Below are 19,215 nucleotides of genomic sequence, written 5' to 3'. Positions count from 1 at the left end.
CAAAATGTGGGTTGTTACAAAAGAAAGTGAACTGTGTTTGGGTTGTTGTTACAAACGAAAATGAACTGTTTTTGTGCTGTTGTTACACTAGAAAGTGAACTGTGTTTGTGTTGTCACCATTCAACCATCAGACTGTGTTTGGATCACTCTTGACGTTGCAAGCAAAATGAGACCTTTCGTAGTTTACTGCTTAATTCTGCTGTTGAACATAGCTCTACAAATTCTCGTATAGTCACACGTTATCTGACAGTTTATCAGATAGCCCTGTAACGGAAAAGACATAAACCTTTGTATACAGCAACAACAGATATAACCCCGCTGAAATATGCTTGGCTTTCGGCCGTTTGCGCTATTTCCTGTTCCGTATGAATGATTTGAACTCACCGCGGCTTTAACCAACCAATAACATAACAAGTATACATAATTACACTTTTTCTCACATAACAGTCGCTCTCATATTACAGTCGCTCTCACATTACAGTCGCTCTCATATTACAGTCGCTCTCACATTACAGTCGCTCTCATATTACAGTCGCTCTCACATTACAGTCGCTCTCATATTACAGTCGCTCTCACATTACAGTTGCTCTCATATTACAGTCGCTACATGTCCGTAATATGTTTGGTGATTTGTCATTTGGCTGTGGTGAAGACCTATTATCGAGCTTAAGTGGCACTGAAAGCTCAGAGATATGGCACATATTTAACATGTCCACCGTTTGGACCTAGAGTTAAACAGAAGTACACATCTAATGGTAAATACAATGTACGTATGGTGATTAAATATGGACAAACAACATGGACGCATGCGATCTGCGATATAATAAACGACAATAATTTATTTTTCATTATGATATAGCACAATATATTTCATGGAAAAATGCCATTAATTATGTCATTTTCCATATATATCACACAACTGGATACAGTGAGATTTCCAGATGACTTGAAGAAACTATATAACACATAGGTGTGTCAATAAATATAACTTACAGTATATAGCACGAAGTTTACAACAAAGGCCGATATATTCAAAGGGTTACGGCAAAGATCGAAGGAGTTGATGTTAATGATTTCGTGAAAAGTTCGTGAAAAGTTCTTGAAAAGTTCGTGAACACATTGTTAAACACCAATTAATCAATTAGTCTTACACACTCAAAATAAAACGCCACTAAGAAAAGGTCTCATCCAAAATACACTAAAAAAAATCTGTTAATTTTAACAGAAAGCCTGTTATCTAAGTGCTGCTATAATGTATTCTGTTAGTCCAGCAGATTGTTCTGTTCAAAATAACACACATATTCTGGTAATTCAATGTAAAGATTCTATTAGTCTAACAGGATATTCTGTTGAATATGACAGAATATTGTGTTCTTATAACAGAATACATTCTAGCATCACTCAGACAAACACTTCAATTTTTTAGTGTACTTACATCTGGAGTGTAAACAATGATGTTTAAAAAAATATATATATAAAACATAAAAGTATATCATCTTCATCATGTATGGAACCCTGGTTTTAAAAAAGTTTAAAATGCTCCGGTGATATGAAACATTGTATTGAAAAAAGTATCATTTTGAAACATTTACACACTTTATGCACTTTAGAACTTGGAGTGCAATAATAAATATGCATAAATAAATTATAATTAACAATCCAAAATCTATAATGGCGTATTTTAAAATTTGTAATTCTTGTAACCCCCTTGAGTGCAGAGTAAAGTTCACTTAACGCACAACGGATTAGCACCTCAAAGAAGATGTATTGGAATACTTCACAGGATTTTTCAGCAAGAGCTGACAAGCTAATCCAGTGGTATTACTTACGCCCACTCTCCCCTCCTCATGTAATCCCCACGCGTTCATCATCAAATGATAAGGCTTTATGTTTAGAAGGAAAGTTTACGTTTCCAGCATGGTGAAATGTACAGTATTATACATATCTTGATGTAAATGAAACATGAAAGTCAGAATTTTTGCTACATCTATGACCCAAAGACAAATAGCTTATGCATGCACAACCCATCCCTCTACCCCCGGGATGTACTGAATCACTCTTCCGTGCCCGCTATATCTTCCACACCAGGTAGATGTCCATTTACAAACCTGTAAACGAGGAAACTTCTGAATAACAAGATGCAAATATTCCATTCTTTTATTTATTTATTTGATTGGTGTTTTACGCCGTACCCAGAAATATTTCACGTATACGACGGTGGTCAGATTTATGGTGGGAGGAAACCGGGCAGAGCCCGGGGAAAACTCACGACCATCCGCAGGTTGATGGAAGACCTTTCCACTTACGGCCTGAGAGGAAGCCGGCATGAGCTGGACTTGAACTCACAGCGGCCGCATTAGTCATTACGGGTCATTACGCTGTGGTAGCGCGCCAACCAGCTGAACCATGGAGGTCCCCCCTTCGTTGTTTGACAAGGTATTTACCATACTTAACAAGTGCAACACAAGATTCATGTGGCATACACTATTATTGCTTAAAATTTGTTCGGATTATAGTCATTGTATCATGTAACATTCAGTTCTATTTTGTCCGTTCTTTTCTGAATTTATGTTTCTTCCCTTATTAAACCTTAGTTCTGTCAGCAACCTGCAGCTGGTCGTGGGTTTCTCCGGGGTTCTGCTCGGTTTCCTCCCACCATAATGCTGGCCGCCGTCGTATAAGTGAAATATTCTTGATTACGGCGTAAAACACAAATCAAACAAATAAATAGATATTAAACTTTTACATAGTTTATTTAACAGAAAGGTCTGGACCACAGCGTTAAATAGCAAGCAAATAAGCGCTTCAATAAAGGAAAATCTATTCCGGGACAACTGCCTTTACGGCGTGTATGGCCTTTGTGACAAGAAGGACAATTTGTGGCAATGAGGGTCTTGTGACATTTTGCGTAATCTAACATTGGTTGAGAGAAAGTTGGCTTCCATAGTTGGCTATAGTGCGTATATCTGTATGCCACATGCCGGAAAGGTCCTCAGTAACAGGAGAAATGTTAGTGGTTTGCCTAGGCCACTCCAGTTTCCTCCATACAGAAATACGACCGCCATTGTATAGGTGAAAACTCTTAATTATGGAGTTAATCAACAAGCTAATGAATAATTAAGTCAACAATTAAAATCTGATATACTTACATTCACAGATTATTTCCGCGGAATTTAGGGTTTTGTCCTCCTCCTGGTACAGGAATTTCTCTAAAACGTAAAAGAAGACGAAAAATAAACTTGAGGTAAATACTACCTGTAAACACACACACAAAAAAACAAAAGTACATCAAGTACGATATAATGTAAATGTTTAATAAAAGTGTGACTCTAAATGTAAATGTGTCTTGAATTAAGAAAGAAGCAGACTTCCATAGTCTTGCATAATTTCAAAATTAGAGGAAATGGCAGAACTAAATACTGACAATTCCTTAAAACTGGGGTGAGAAATATGTCTTAAACAGGTCTTAGATATAACAATCGACAAAAATTTCGGACAGAAAGTTATAAAGAAACTGGCATGAAGGGAATAAAAAGAAAAACAATAAACGTTACTAATGAATGAATAAATTAAATAAAAATTTGAAAAATTACTTACCTGACATCTGCAGAACACTGAGGTTGGGGTTCGGCACATCCTTCTAACTGGCACTGTCTAAATTGGTAGAGCGCGCTGAAAAATGAACATAAATGATTGAAGTATTCAACTTTAGTATATAAGATAATTTGTCGTATTCCTATAGAAGAAAATGGAATGTCCCTGGATTTAGACCGATTCGAAATGTTACAAATAGCCAATGAACAGCGCTGATGAACGGGAGCAACTTTCAACGGGTGAACGTCAGTGGTTTGCCAAAGGCCAGTGGTTTATAAGTAGTTGGTTATTCAAAATCAGATTCAGTTTTCATGCATGGTCGCACATTCTACCATACACTCGAAACATTTGACAGTGTTTAGCACAGCTGAAAAAAGTAACCAAACCAAGTAGGTAAACGTATTTTCAGATACCAATTTCAATGCTACATCTTCAGATACGGAGTGTGCCATTTCCTTCACATAAATTCGAAGTTGATTGGTTATGGTTTACACCATATTCAGCGAAAAGACGCCAAACAGTCGCCTAGAAGCTCGAGTTCACCTTTCTGCAGAAAACTTATTTATGGAATTCAAACTTTATTATACAGCATTCAATTTATCTTGTGCATGTAGCGTTTCGGCTGCATAATACGAACAATTGTAGGTGAAGTGTGGATTTTTATCCGGTTATCAACTTCAGATGTTTCATCTTTTTTATCTGCCAAGTAAATCAAGATCTTTTAAGATCTTTTTTATCTGTTAAGTACATGAACCGATTCTGATCTGATATTTCACTTTTTTTAAGTGGTCATCAAGTTCAGATATTTCACCTCCTAAGTACATCTGTTAACTACATCCTGATATATCACATTTTTATCTGTTAAGTAAGAAGCTCCTGGGTCATTAAGCACTGCTAGCACGCTAACCATCAGACCCATTGATGCCCCCGGAAATTCTAATATTCCACCTGTTTGACTGTTAAATACTCTCTTATTATAACCCAATATTCTGTTATATTCAACATAATATCCTGTTAGTTTAATTGAACCGTTATTTTAAACTAATAGAATACATGTATGTGTGTTATATTTAACGGAATAATCTGCTGCAATAACAGAATACATTCTCGTACCACTCAGATAACAGACTAAAAATAACAGATTGATTTTTTCGGTGTATCTTAATCCCCTTTTTTCATTTTTTTGTTTTTCGACAAATAATGGAAATAAACATAACCCTGTGATATGTAAAGCTCAGGACTTACGCGCAGGGATCTACGTGACATATGTATCGTCGTAACTGCGATCCGCAACTCCCGCAAGATCCATAGCATTTCGACCATTTCGACCATCTGTTGACCAGTGGGCCTACAATCGGTGAGAATGTGGTGGTCGTGCCTTCAGTGGTAGTGGTAGTCGGCTGAGTGGTAGTGGTAGTCGGCTGAGTGGTAGTGGTAGTCGGCTGAGTGGTGGTAGTAGTCGGCTGAGTGGTAGTGGTAGTTGGCTGAGTGGTAGTGGTAGTTGGCTGAGTTGTAGTGGTAGTCGGCTGAGTAGTAGTGGTAGTCGCTTCAGTTGTAGTCGTGGTTGGTTCAGCTGTCGTCGTAGTGGCTTCTGTTGTGGCCGGAGAAATGATGCCGGTCTGTCCTGCAAAATGACATCATCATATGTGTTATGTACGACTCCATGGCACAATTCCATTCTCTGTAGGTATAATAACGATTCCATGCTAATGTTGAACGCGTCCACCTGTGATTAATTACTAATCCAGGCAATGTTTTACATTTTCAACTGTGAAGACTTACTTGAGCAAGTATCTCCTGAGAGGGTGAAGCCATCACAGCAATAATACTTGTTGTCAGCGGCCACATCAAAGCATAGATTCTCACGAGGCGTAGATCTGAGTCAAACAGATAAACAGATAGACCGTTACTGAGTGAACGAATAACCTCTAAATATCAGTAAATGTCCGATACTGCTACTGCGGTACGTTATAAAGTAAGGAAAAATGAATTACCTCCTTTTGCAGAACTAAATTCTTCTTATGTTACGTGAACTGTCCATCACTGAATAAAGATTGCTCTTAAGACAAATGTTAGATTATAACATTTTACACATGCATCTCGATTAAGGTTTCTACTTACACACTGTTACACGGGTACAACTCGGTTGACAAGCAAGCCGGCTGAGAATCTGAGTTCGATTCGGCCGAACAGCCACCACAAAATTCTGAAATGAAAAGCAGAAAGTTTATATACAACGGTATATTTATTTTGAAGACGGGAGACCCGGGTTCAAACTTGGAGCCGAGTCATACCAAAAGATTTGTAAAATGGTACTTGTTGCTGCCTCGCTTGGCGCTCAGCACTGGGAAGGTGAGAGCAAGGAAACAGGACTGGTTGGTCCGGTGTCAATATAGTGTGACTGTGTGGGGTGTCATGTCTGGTGTCTTCGGTGTCTTCAGGGGGGTTCAGCCCTTTGGCGGAATAGACACACATCAAGTTACTTCCTGAAAATTGTTTATTTATTTATTTATTTGATTGGTGTTTTACGCCGTACTCAAGAATATTTCACTTATACGACGGCAGAGCCCGGGAGAAACCCATGACCATCCGCAGGCTGCTCACAGACCTTCCCACAGACGGCCGGAGAGGAAGCCAGCATGAGTTGGACTTGAACTCACAGCGACCGCATTGGTGAGAAACTCCTGGTTCATTACGCTGCGCTAGCGCGCTAACCAACTGAAGCACGGAGGCCCCTCTTGAAAATTGTACGACGGTTTATACGACCAGGTAATATGAGAAGCTAAACAACCCTCTAAACTACCATAACGCAAACAATGTGACGAGATATGATGCAACGCTTGTGAAAATGGCAGGTGCTTGGTGGCCCAATCAAGAACTGTGGATTTATCAAAACAAACACTACAAATATGAACATATTACGGACAGGAGTATTTACAACAGCATAAGAGTGCTTTGCCAGTACTTATATGCATGTTTCTATTCACAGAATTCTGCCAAGTCTATGCCGGCTAAGTTCTACAACGTGCTTTGCCAGTAGTTATATGCATGTTTCTATTCACAGAATTCTGCCAAGTCTATACCGGCTAAGATCTACAACGTGCTTTGCCAGTAGTTATATGCATGTTTCTATTCACAGAATTCTGCCAAGTCTATGCCGGTTAAGTTCTACAACGTTCTTTGCCTGTAGCCACAAGCACCTCTCTTTTCACTGAGTTCTTGCTGTATCATGTATACCAAGACGACGTTGACTAAATTTTCAAGGGTATTGTACCTGCACTTGCAAGCACATCTTATTGTTCACAGTCCTCTCCTGCCGTACGTGCGAAGGCCTGGCAACAACCTGCGGATGATCGTGGGTTTTCTCCTGGTTCTGCCCGATTTCCTCCCACCATAATGCTGGCCACCGTCGTACAAGTGAAATATTCTTGAGTACCGCATAAAACATCAATCAAATAAATATTGTTCACAGAATTTTGTTGCCATCATGTATTCATACAAAAGTCTAGGTGGGAAAGTCTGTCAGCAACCTGGTTATGGGTCTCCCCTGGGTTTTTCAACGTAATGCTGGCCGCCGTCGTATAAGTGAAATATTCTTGTGTACAGCGTGAACACGAATCAAATAATAAATAAATAAATCATGTCAGAATCTATGTTCGTTAAGCTTTAAAAGATTGTGTATCTGTAAATCAACGAATCCCTTGTTCACCGAATTTTGCTGCATCCACACAAATATAGTCCTACCTGCAGAATATTCCACTTGGAATCCTCTGTTTGAAGTGAAAAAGTTGGCGGTTGTGAGTAGAAGATCTGAACCGTGCGAGACGAATTCCTCTTGTGGAGTTTCCCTGCCACAGAATCTGCCAAATAGAAAGTGACAGAATCAAACTTTCATCCGTCCACTCATATTGCGAATGGCCACACATTGTTTGGTCTACTGATGTTGCGAATGGACGCACTTTGTTTGGTCTACTGATGTTGCAAATGACCGCAATGTTTAGTCTACTGATGTTGCAAATGGACGCACTTTGTTTGGTATATTGATGTTGAGAATGGCCGCACTTTGTTTAGTCTACTGATGTTGCAAATGGACGCACTTTGTTTGGTCTACTGATGTTGCGAATGGCCGCACTTTGTTTGGTCTATTGATGTTGAGAATGGCCGCACTTTGTTTGGTCTACTGATGTTGAGAATGGCCGCACTTTGTTTAGCCTACTGATGTTGCAAATGGACGCACTTTGTTTGGTCTACTGATGTTGGAAATGGCTGCACTTTGTTTAGTCTACTGATGTTGCAAATGGACGCACTTTGTTTGGTCTACTGATGTTGGAAATGGCCGCACTTTGGTCTATTGATGTTGGAAATGGACGCACTTTGTTTGGTCTACTGATGTTGAGAATGGCCGCACTTTGTTTAGTCTACTGATGTTGCGAATGGACGCACTTTGTTTAGTCTACTGATGTTGCGAATGGCCGCACTTTGTTTAGTCTACTGATGTTGCGAATGGACGCACTTTGTTTAGTCTACTGATGTTGCGAATGGCCGCACTTTGTTTAGTCTACTGATGTTGCAAATGGACGCACTTCGTTTGGTCCACTGATGTTGCGAATGGCCGCACTTTGTTTGGTCTACTGATGTTGTGAATGGCCGCACTTTGTTTGGTCTACTGATGTTGCGAATGGCTGCACCTTTTATCTGCCAGAAGTCAATGCTGGGACTCATGTAGCTAAGAGAGGAGTGACGTAGGTCAAATGTAAGAGTCATTGTGAAACGTATTACAGATATACTAATATGTCGTCGTGATAGTTGCGTTTAGGGTTACAGTCTCATCATGGAATGTAATTCAAAATAGTCCTGGTGAAATATCTTTTTACGGAATTCAGTATCTCTGCAGGTTCTGATAGCAGTTTAGTCTTACCCAGTTAATATATCGCATATTTTCTAACCTTACATTTAGTAGCTACATCTTTTACCTTCCACCAGTGGCATACAGTACAAATGTGAAATTTGACCCTCAAACGAAAACATCGGTTTTACCTTGGGCCCGTTACAGCCATGTTTTGGTGTCGGACTTCTACGAAAGAGCCACAGGCTGGGGCACGGGCAATCCTAGAGCTGTCCTCGATAACAAAGTCATTCACAAACTTCATCCTGACTCTCATGTTGTCCGGGGCCTGGCATGCGTAAAAAATGTTGAATTACTAATTAGAATCGAAGAAAATGGATGTACAGCTGACCTTTTGACGGAATGTCCAATAACAATAATAATACGGATATGAATAATTAGATGTTTTATTCATTCATTCATTCATTCATTCATTTATTTATTTATTTATTTATTTATTTATTTATTTATTTATTTATTTGATTGGTGTTTTACGCCGAACTCAAGAAGATTTCACTTATATGACGGCGGCCAGCATTATGGTGGGTGGAAACCGGGCAGAGCTCGGGGGAAATCCACGACCATCCGCAGGTTGCTGGCAGACCTTCCCACTTACGGCCGTAGATGTTTTAACAATTTTAATCTGCACTATTCTCCTAAGGCTGTTCCTATACACCGATAGGGTTATCCATAAAGTCCACCTTGGAATTCAAACCTTTAAATGCTTTTAACTCTCTCTAAAAATTCTAAACAAATAAATGGGCCTATTTTATGCGCACCTTTTATGTGGTCTATCTAACGATGCGTGTCTTTTAAGTTAGTCAGTTTTTGGGGAAGAAAACTACCAGAAATGTTTGTTGTAAAATCATTTTTGGCAGTGTGTATATGTAAAACGGAAGATAAACGGAAAATTTTCGTTTTTATACATATTTGGAATTCTAGTCTTGAAGTCTAATACATATCGATGAAGTATCCCACATTAAGTTTAATGAGCGCACCATTTCAAATTACTGGGGTACGACTGACGCGACGTCGTTTCTCGCTGTTCTAGCATGGCCTCATAAAAATCCCAGACTAAAAGTTGATTTATATTTACAGTTATCTCTCTTACGAATGAACTAAGTTTATGTTATGTGCTGTATTATCTTTCAAAACAGTAGATCAAATCTTCTGTGCTTACCGTGAACCTGTATGCGCAGGTAGTCTCCAGCGCCATTCCATCTTCATTGTAACCAGGCGTGGTGAAAGTTTGAACGGAGGTTGTTGCTTCAAAAGTGTTAATGCCACAATCAGCTGTAGGATAAAAAAAAAACACAGTTTATTGGTTGACATTCTCGTGAAGAATGGAAAGATGTAGGCGAACTCCTCCAGTCAGTCCTGTATTTTAAAGTACGCACATATATGAGGTTGTATAAGTGAAATATTCTTGAGTACGGTGTGAAACACCAGTCAAATAAACAAATAAATATAGGGTATATAAGTGTACTTTATGACTGTGTAATAATTAACTATAATGTAATGTATTTCAATTTTTCCTGGCTACAGTTATGTACATTTAAACTGAGGACACCATCTCACGCCCGAACCCATCACACACACACACTCTCTAGCTTTCTCTTTCCACCGAGTGCCTTGTAGACTGTGGTTATTCCTCATGAAGAAAGATTTACATCAAAAATTAAAATTAGAAACTACTGAACAACACTTATAAATACCAAAAATTCTAGACAGAAAATAACATAAAATCAGTTGAAATTGTTGTTAACGTCTTCTTTTCAGACGATTTGTTTACTATGTAATAATTAATGATTAAATGAATAATTTAAGCGTTAACATTAGCGTTAACATTAGATAACTTATTACTGTATAAGAAATGTGAAGCAGGGGTACAGCTTAATCCAGATTAACAAGCTTCATGTAGATTGCTATAAACAAAATCCAAACAACTGACTCGACTCCGTTTTTGAAAACAAGCTCCTGGCGGTGACTCCGGATTAGCACAGACATAGCACACGTTTTGTCTGAGCTTAGACTTAGCCCTATCAGTGACTTGATCTTAGTACACATTTTGCCTTAGAACACACTTAGACTCAACACACAGTAGTACTCAACACGAACTTGGTCTCAACACACACTGAAGAGTATAGCAAAGCTGTGACTTACTACTAGAGATGGGCTCTTCGCAGAATGGTGGCGCCCATCCTAATGGACAAAGGCACTCGCTACAGTTATTTGGGTTTCTGAACCCTTCATGAGCACATCGGTCCCATTCCAAGGAATCCTCGCCACAGCTCTCTGTAAAACAAAAAACAATCCCAATAAACATGTTCCATGAGGAAAGAACAAACCGTCGTTGTCCATAACTTTTAGATATTGTGCCAGTGATTTTACTCCCCCAACAAATCCAGCTGAGATATGATACATGGTGCAATGTATTTGCATGATGAGCCACAATGATGGCAACAAAAACATTTTCAGGGTCAAGACTAGCAACATTTCAAAAATAGCATTAACTTTAAGCAAAGATCTCTTAGAGCACGTGTGATAAATTGTCAACTATCACATTGGTCGTCGCTACTCCAGTTTTACTCTCTGTGCTGTACCCTGTTATGAAGGTATGAGTCTATAAGAGCTCTTCCCGTGGTGACCCTGCTTTGGCTGTGACTTACGAGAACAGTATCTGCTGTTGGCCCCCTTGATATCCCAGAAAGATAATTCGTCTCTTTGGCCCATCGTCGCCCTCATTGCAGGGTCCACGGCTTCCAGAGTGTCACGCGACACGTCTCGAGCGAAGTCCTGTGAGATGGAAAAAGAAAAAAAACACAGTAATGATATAAGTTATTTTCCAGAATAAGGAAAGCGTCTACTCATTTTTAAGGCAGTTTTGATTGGTACCATGATTTGCCACTCCAGTTTCTTGCGTAAATCACCGAATTGTGTCAAGTTACTGAAGAACTTTGTCACATGAGAGATACAAATATGCACACGATATTGATGGAAAACAGGAAGCCTGGTACACTACTGGCTTTTCACGCATTATCACGCGAGACCTGTATATTGGGGCATAAATTTAAACGAGAATTTACGAGTCACGTGTCTGGTCGAGAAAACCCAATAGTGCGTACCATTTTCATTCGAATTTAGAGGAATTCGATGATGACTTCACAAACGGCCAAAGGAACTTCGTACTTACTCTGGAAGCGTAGTGCATGAGAGAGCTGTAATCGTATGGCGTGTTCTCTGTATGAAAAGTATTCCATTTGTTAGCGTAGAAATTCCCTTCAAATCCTCGCCAGACATTACTGAAGTTTATCCGGACATAACGATTTCTGTCCGGGCGAGACTGTTCGTGAGAAAATCCGATTGCGTGGCCAATTTCATGAGAGATTATTCCCAACTGAAATACATCAATGAAAAAAATGACAGTGAGTGAGAAAACGTCGACGAGGTGATATAGTTCTAATACAAGAGTTATGGCGACATACCCAGTGCATTTTGGACTTTTTTTAGAGTTATCTCCCAATTATTACACATCATACATCCATTACATCGTCTGCCTTTATCACACCTCATATCTGTTTTACATCCATTGCTTTTATGACATCTCATTTTCCCATTAAATCTCATGCGTGTTAACACCTCACGGCTCGGTAACAAGAAGCAATCTTAAACTAAAGTCAAAACTTCAACCATTTAATTTGGTATTTGAAATTTGTTATACAAAAACTTACACAGAACTTTTTTTGACCTTGTTACACGAGAAATAACAAATTTAAAGGGGTTTGAAATTTTGACCTAAGTCGAAAATCTCTTCGGGATACCGCGGCCAGATCTTTCTCACGCCTCATGTCTTTTTTTGTTTATAATTCAGGTTTGTCTCACATACAACGCTTTTATTACACCGAATGTCTTTATTACACTTCCCGGTATTATTACACCGAATGTCTTTATTACACTTCCCGGTATTATTACACCGAATGTCTTTATTACACTCCATGCCTATATTACACTTAGTCTTTAATACATCTCTCTTTTCCAGTGACATGTTCAGGCACTTGAAGTGATAATGTTACTTACCCGGGAATGTAATGCAGAGCATGGTTTTGTATCCAGCGCTTCATTAGTAACCTATGTTTTATGATCAATATTTATGACTAATGGTGTTTTAGATTCTGTTTCTTATTATAATATTTTATCCTAAGGCATTTTAGCTTGAATGTTAATATGACTTACAGTTTCGCAACCACGACCAATTGAAACTGGTTGTCCAGCCGGATCTTTCCCGATGTAGGAATAACACCTGTGGAAATATACAGTTTGAAATGATCTATCAGTTGTTATTAATTGTGACAGATTATAGTGGCTGTGAATGAAACAACGTGGAATAGATCAATATTCAAAAATGTAAGCCGTAGCCTTACATATGAGTTAAATGTCAAATGTTAAAGGGAAAACATTATCCAGAAGGAAACCACCATTGGTTAACCGGGTACATTAGCTGACAGCAATTGCTGGAGCAAATCTTACCAATAATCCCACACTAGCCCCATCCCAAAATCATTTATATATTTGTATTTATTTACTTTTACGCCGTAGTTGAGGATATTTCACTTATACGACGGCGGCCAAGATTAGGAGAGGTGCGGACGGGATTGAGCCCCGTGGGAACCCAAAATCATCCGCAGGGTGCTGCAAGACCACCAAATGAATACATGTACTAGATTACAATCTGAGACATTCAAAGACTAGCTACTTATTTGGATTCAAACATTTTTGTGTTTGGGCAGTTGACTTGTTGCTTCTCAGTTTTCGAGAGGCCTTGGTTACAATAACGCCTACGTGAGCGCTGGCGCACTCTACCGTTTGACGAGAGCCACTCCCCCCCTCCCCCCCCCACTAATATTGGTACGTAAACACGTAGATGAGAAAGTTTGTTAGCAGATTGACAAGGGTCAGTGGCTCACCAAGGGCCACCTGGTTTCATAAAACAGGTCGTCAATGTATAAGTGACAAATTGTTGAGTATGGTGTTAAAAACCAATAAAATAAATAAATAAATAAATACAATAACAGAGACATAAATATATTACGTCTGTTATAATACGTATGTTTCGGGGAACAGATATGAAGATAACGTTTACCCATTATGTTGAATAAATCGAAGATGTGGTGTGGATCCAGGGCTATTGTTTTCCGGGAATCGCATGCATGTATTTGTCTCCCATGAAGCTATAGCTTCCCTGATGAGCTCTCTTGTATCAAGGGCTGAAGTGAAACACAAGCGATATTAGCGAGAAATAAAGATAATCTCAAGTCCCAAGCCTAATCTCAACTTCAACGCTTATATGACACACTGAGTCAATAATGATCTTCCCTGAAACCCTCCATTCACCCATAAACTTTTACATATCAAATTTACGAAAAAATGAAACTAATGAGACACGAAACGCTATAACAGTAGTTCGCGGACAGAGGAATAAAATAAAACGAATGAAAACTAAATGTTTCTAAATATGTTGGCTACATATATCGGGAATATGTACAAGGCAAAGTTACAAAGTAATGTTCAATGATGATATCGATATTTCATTTCAGAAAATTAACGACTTCCATATTTACAGAGTGAATGAGAACGCCGGAATAGTAGGGTCTAATCCGCGACGACCAATTTTCTCTTCTAATGAGTACTTCATGCAGGCTTACAGCTCGCACACAGTTCGTCATCATATAGGCAGGAATGAATACAATATACAGCTTGGACGCGAATTACTGGAGGCGGGAATTGTTCCACATTATCATATTATCAGTAGTCTCAAGTTTGAGCATAAAACTCGGCATTTGCAATAAACAACATGCTCTTCCTCAACAACAACCAACTTCTAAATACCACCAAACTTTGTTACTTACTAAGTTTGCTGTCATCAAATCTCCATGGCACTATTGCGTTGTCCCAGAAATACTGTTTATCGGTGATCACCTTCCTCTTTACTCTTTCCGCAGAGCGGGCTGAACGATCCTTAGCGAGCAGTGCGAAGTCCGGGTTTGAACCACTGGGACGAAGGGTTCTCTGCTTACGTCCGGGAGTTTCGTCATGGTCAACTAGCTTGTCCACCGTCCTCGGAGTCAAGAGGATGTCACCTTGATACAACTTCAATTCGCTGATATCAAAGGTGTCCTGGAAAACGGGTCATTATAAGTTATGACGTGTTTAGCACAACTTAAATACTAGTAGATGAGAACATAATTTAACCCAATGAATACAAGTGATGAGCGATAACACACACTTTTATCGTAGTTGTCATCTACTTTCTCAATGTACAGAGGACTAATCTTTATTAAGAATATTAACATCTAAATGCTGAATTATAAAGCAAGGAACACAACAACAAACCCCCCCAAAAAATAACATGTGGTGTTTATTTGTTTTACTGGTGTTTTTTGCCTTACTCTATATAGACTTTTTCACTTATACGACGATAGCCAGCATTACAATGAGAGGAAATTGGACAGAGCCCGTCTCAAGTTAAATACGATAACTTTATTTAAACTGGTTAGCGACGACAGCATGTTTGTGCAGCCAGATAAGATATTTACTTTAGTTTTCAGGGAAAATTTATACCCATAAGCAAAGGAATTGCTATCTGTTTATTTATTTTAATGGCTGATGGTGTTCAAACTGCAGCAACAGGGTTAAGCATTCCGAATGATGTTTTGGATGATAAAATATTAATTTTCCTCCTAATTTCAAAATTTTTACTTGATTAAAAGAGTAAAACAAGAGTTTCGGAGGAATTTGGAAGTGCTTGAATTCACTGTTACCCTTGTCTTGTGAATAATGTCAAATTATTTTTTACGGTGGACACACTATAGAATTAAGCGTGTATAAAATGTTGGCGTTCTCTTACACGACAGCGGCCAGCATTATGATGGGAGCTAACCGGATGGAGCCCAGGGAAAACTCACGACCAGGTTGCTGACAGGCCTTCTCACGCTCGACCGGACAGAAAGCCAGCATGAGCTGAACTCGCAACGATCGCTTTGCTGGAAGGCTTCTGGGTGATTGTACTGAACTACCCCGCTAACTACTAACCCACGGAGGCACCCTAAAGTTGTTTAATAAACGAATAGATTCAACAAAGTAATACATTAAATTACTTACCACTGTTCGGCCTATACTGGCCGCCAACTCCTGGGTGAGTTTCGCGACTTTGCACCAGACGTCCACTCGGTCCTCAAAGCTCTGGTCAAACAACCCTTCAGCTATGACCGCCTGCCAAGTAAACAGTGTAGACGTTTTTGTTTCTGATTTCTGATTAACTGTTAAGTGACTGATCGATTGTTAGATGAATGAAATGATAAGGACTTTCTCAGTTGTTTCCTTTCAAGACTATATTTTTCAGCCAAGCTGAATGTTTAAAACTACCCATGATGGAATTTATAGAAAAGGCAACATCTAGGAATGCGAAGGAAATGAAAGAATAGACGGCGAGCCCAGAGAATCAAAGAAACGAAGATATGCGTGAAATACACGGAGTAAAATATTATTAAATAATAGTAGTATTAACTTATTGATTTATTTATTTGATTGGTGTTTTACGCCGTACTCAAGAATATTTCACTTATACCACGGCGGTCAGCGCTAAGGTGGGAGGAAAGCGGGCAGAGCCCGGGGGATACCCACGACCATCCGCAGGTTGCTGCAAGACCTTCCCACATACGGCCAGAGAGGACTTGAACTCACAGCGACCGCTTTGGTGAGAGAACCCTGGGTCATTACGCTGCGCTAGCGCGCTAAGCAATTGCGCCACGGAGGCCCCAAGTAGTAATAATTAAAATGGCTGGTATCTCGTATATGACCACGGTGAAGAGTGTATCGAAAAGAGAAGTTGACAAGGAAAGAATGAATCATACAACTGAAATTTTCATAGAAATACCAATATAGGTATATTAGCATGTAAGGGAAGGAGAGGATGGGGGCAGTGGGGGGACAGGGGGGGGGGGAGGGTGGTGATGAGGATACCGTATATGTAGATACCGGGATCTTAAATTTTCATACAACTGAAAACTGCGCAGAAAATTAGAAAGACCGTGGCAATTAAGAGAGTATAAGAAATAGAGTGCGTCGTAGAATTTAGAATGCACAGAAATCGGAAAGTCTCACACAGTTACGAATGGTTATAGTGGAAATTGAAATCATTTTTACGAAACAAGAAATCGCAACAGGCCATTTTAAGGGAGATAACTCACCGCCTCATCCGCGCCTAGCCGGAGGTCTCTCCTGTTGATTTGAGTGTCTTTAACTTTAAGGATGATGCCACCAGGACACGTCGTGCTAAAGTCGAACGTCCGTCTCATCAAGCCCTCCATCGCTGCTCGTGTAACACGAGAATGAGGAGCATTCTCCCCCAGTAGGGGCATACCTTTGATCAAGGACACACAGGCCACGTAGAGCCATATACATAACGGAACCAACATGGCTGCTGGGGTACGGTTTCGGAGCTTTGATCCAAATCCGAAATCTAAACGCAGTAACTTTTTGCGTTAATCACTTTTACAGTTGCTATAGATAAGTTTTCAGCTTATGTTAGCTTTTAGCGTCTGTGTCTTTTCCTTCCAAGACCACGGCAGCTATTCAGAAAAAGAAGCAAACCGTTATAGAGACTGCCTGAACGGTTCAAGACTGATCGACTGATTCCCGGGGTTATTATGATATCTTAGGTGAAACTCACTACTTATATGTTTGGGCCTGCTAATTTTTTATTGGTTGGCTTTTTTTCCCAACTGAAGGCGCATCGACATTAGTTACACATGAGCAATCAAGCGATGCTTTCACTCAGCTGTTTATTTCAGAGTTCCTTGAAATACTGCCTTAATTGTCAAATTCAGTTTGGTGTATATCATGAGACAACACTTTATATTGCTTTCTTATTGTTTTTTTTCGTGTTTATTTATTTATTTATTTATTTGTTACCGGTACAGTAAAATTGAACCTTTGGCCTATAAGAGTTTGGCCTATCTTATTTGATTTGTGTTTTACACCGTAGTATCTAAATTATAATAGGGCGGCAAGAGTTAATCGGTCAAAGTCTTTGGCTAATGGTGAAATTAAGAGATTTGTCAATCAGATTTTGAGCAGTAAATATTTGTCAAGAGAAAAGGTTACATTAGAAAGTTACATTTAGCTTACTGCCGTCTTCTCCCATGAACCAGCTGAATTATAACGAGTAGCGCGGCGCTAAAGACAAATCAGATAAAATCAAAAGAGCCTTTGGAGGTAAACATAATTATGACAGTCAAACACGATTAGATACTAATCAAAATCAAATTATTCGTTTAACATGAATAATGGATAACATATGCACTGCGCATGCTTAGTTCGTTCCAAATACAACAAATAAACTACTGTCCCTATGAAATGTAAAACAAAAGAGTAGTGCTATGCTTTGCAGCATGTAGGTTGAATTCCTGGAGTCCATTTGGATATTGTGTGGGGTATTGTCATTTTAATACTGAAAATCATAATATTATCTTCATGATTAAATCGCAGACTCGGTGCCACAATATAGCGGAAGTTGAGCTTGGTGATATGCCTTAATCATTTTCATTCACATTTTCTTGTGTATAGTCTGATCAGTTGATCAACTAAAGGGGTGGGGGTTGGGGGGTGGGGGTTGGGGGGTGGGAGTTTATGGACTCGTTATAATGTAAGGGCATTTTGTTAGTTTTTGTGAGCAATTTTTTATTGATGTTTTTTGGGGGGGTGGGATTGGTATTTTACGTTGTAATCAAGAATATTTTACTTATACGATAGCGGCTATTACTATGGTGAGAGGTAATGTTTAGGCATTTAGGAGTTAATAACTTAAACCGTGACGTCATCATAACTGACACCACCCGTACCTGTCTAATCTAGCAAAACCAACTCTGTTCGATCGCTAGGTTAGCAAAACGGATGTCACTAAAATTAAATTCGCACAACCTAGTGCAATGTGTATGATCTGTTTTTTTTTTTACGTGGCGGTGTATAATTTTGCTGCTGTCTTCGCTGTGTTACCCTGTAAGCGGTACGAACATCGTCATCACGCTTTATCACTCTGTCATCTTGACAGCTCATTGCACGGAAGTCTTACAGGCATGTAGTGTTCATCTTGTCACAACAGATACAGCCATTTTAGCCTGCAGGCTGAGGAACAACTACGAAACGTCCTATAATTTGTCGAGATATGAATTAGTTTTTTAAATATGGCGAATTTAATTGAAGGAAGTAGGCTTAGTAACAATAGTTCAAATGGTTTGTGATGCTTTTATTTTTTTGGTCTGCCTGTAACTGACAAAGTGTGCAGAAAGTTATTTCGCTTGCATGACACAAAGAGTGTATGATATGAAGTGAAAATGGGCATACAACATTTCCTCAACAACCTCACACCATTATCACTAACTCAGCTGCAGTGACAAAAACTTTGTAGTTACTGCCGTTATTGGGAGCTACACTAAAAAAATTAGTCTGTTAATTCTAACAGAAAGTCTGTTGTCTGAGTGATGCTAGAATGTATTCTGTTATTATAACATAATATTCTGTCATATTTAACAAAGTATCCTGCTAGTGTAATAAAATCTTTATATTGAATCAATACAATGTGTGTGTTATATTTAACAGAATAGTCTAGCGTAATGCATTCTAACATCATTCAGACAAAGGATTTTCTGTAAAAATTAGCAGATTAGTTTTTTCAGTGT

At 39.1% G+C, this 19,215-nt stretch overlaps 1 protein-coding gene across 1 annotated transcript; it reads right to left on the bottom strand.

Moving 5' to 3' along the window:
* Window positions 1-232: 232 nt before the first annotated feature.
* Window positions 233-16,845, bottom strand: LOC135463975 (zinc metalloproteinase nas-38-like). The gene is made up of 16 exons (XM_064741447.1): window positions 16,726-16,845; window positions 15,638-15,748; window positions 14,386-14,653; window positions 13,444-13,453; window positions 12,713-12,779; window positions 11,673-11,876; window positions 11,149-11,275; window positions 10,643-10,774; window positions 9,660-9,772; window positions 8,632-8,768; window positions 7,339-7,454; window positions 5,716-5,800; window positions 5,377-5,471; window positions 4,947-5,218; window positions 3,150-3,255; window positions 233-264 (listed from the first exon to the last, which is right to left on the bottom strand). The coding sequence occupies exons 1-16, from the start codon at window positions 16,843-16,845 to the stop codon at window positions 233-235; spliced, it is 1,995 nt and encodes a 664-aa protein (XP_064597517.1).
* Between the last annotated feature and the right edge of the window lie 2,370 nt (window positions 16,846-19,215).

Source organism: Liolophura sinensis, chromosome 3 (assembly GCF_032854445.1).
Source record: "Liolophura sinensis isolate JHLJ2023 chromosome 3, CUHK_Ljap_v2, whole genome shotgun sequence".
Lineage (NCBI taxonomy): Eukaryota > Metazoa > Mollusca > Polyplacophora > Chitonida > Chitonidae > Liolophura > Liolophura sinensis.
This window is presented reverse-complemented; position numbering and strand designations above follow the sequence as displayed.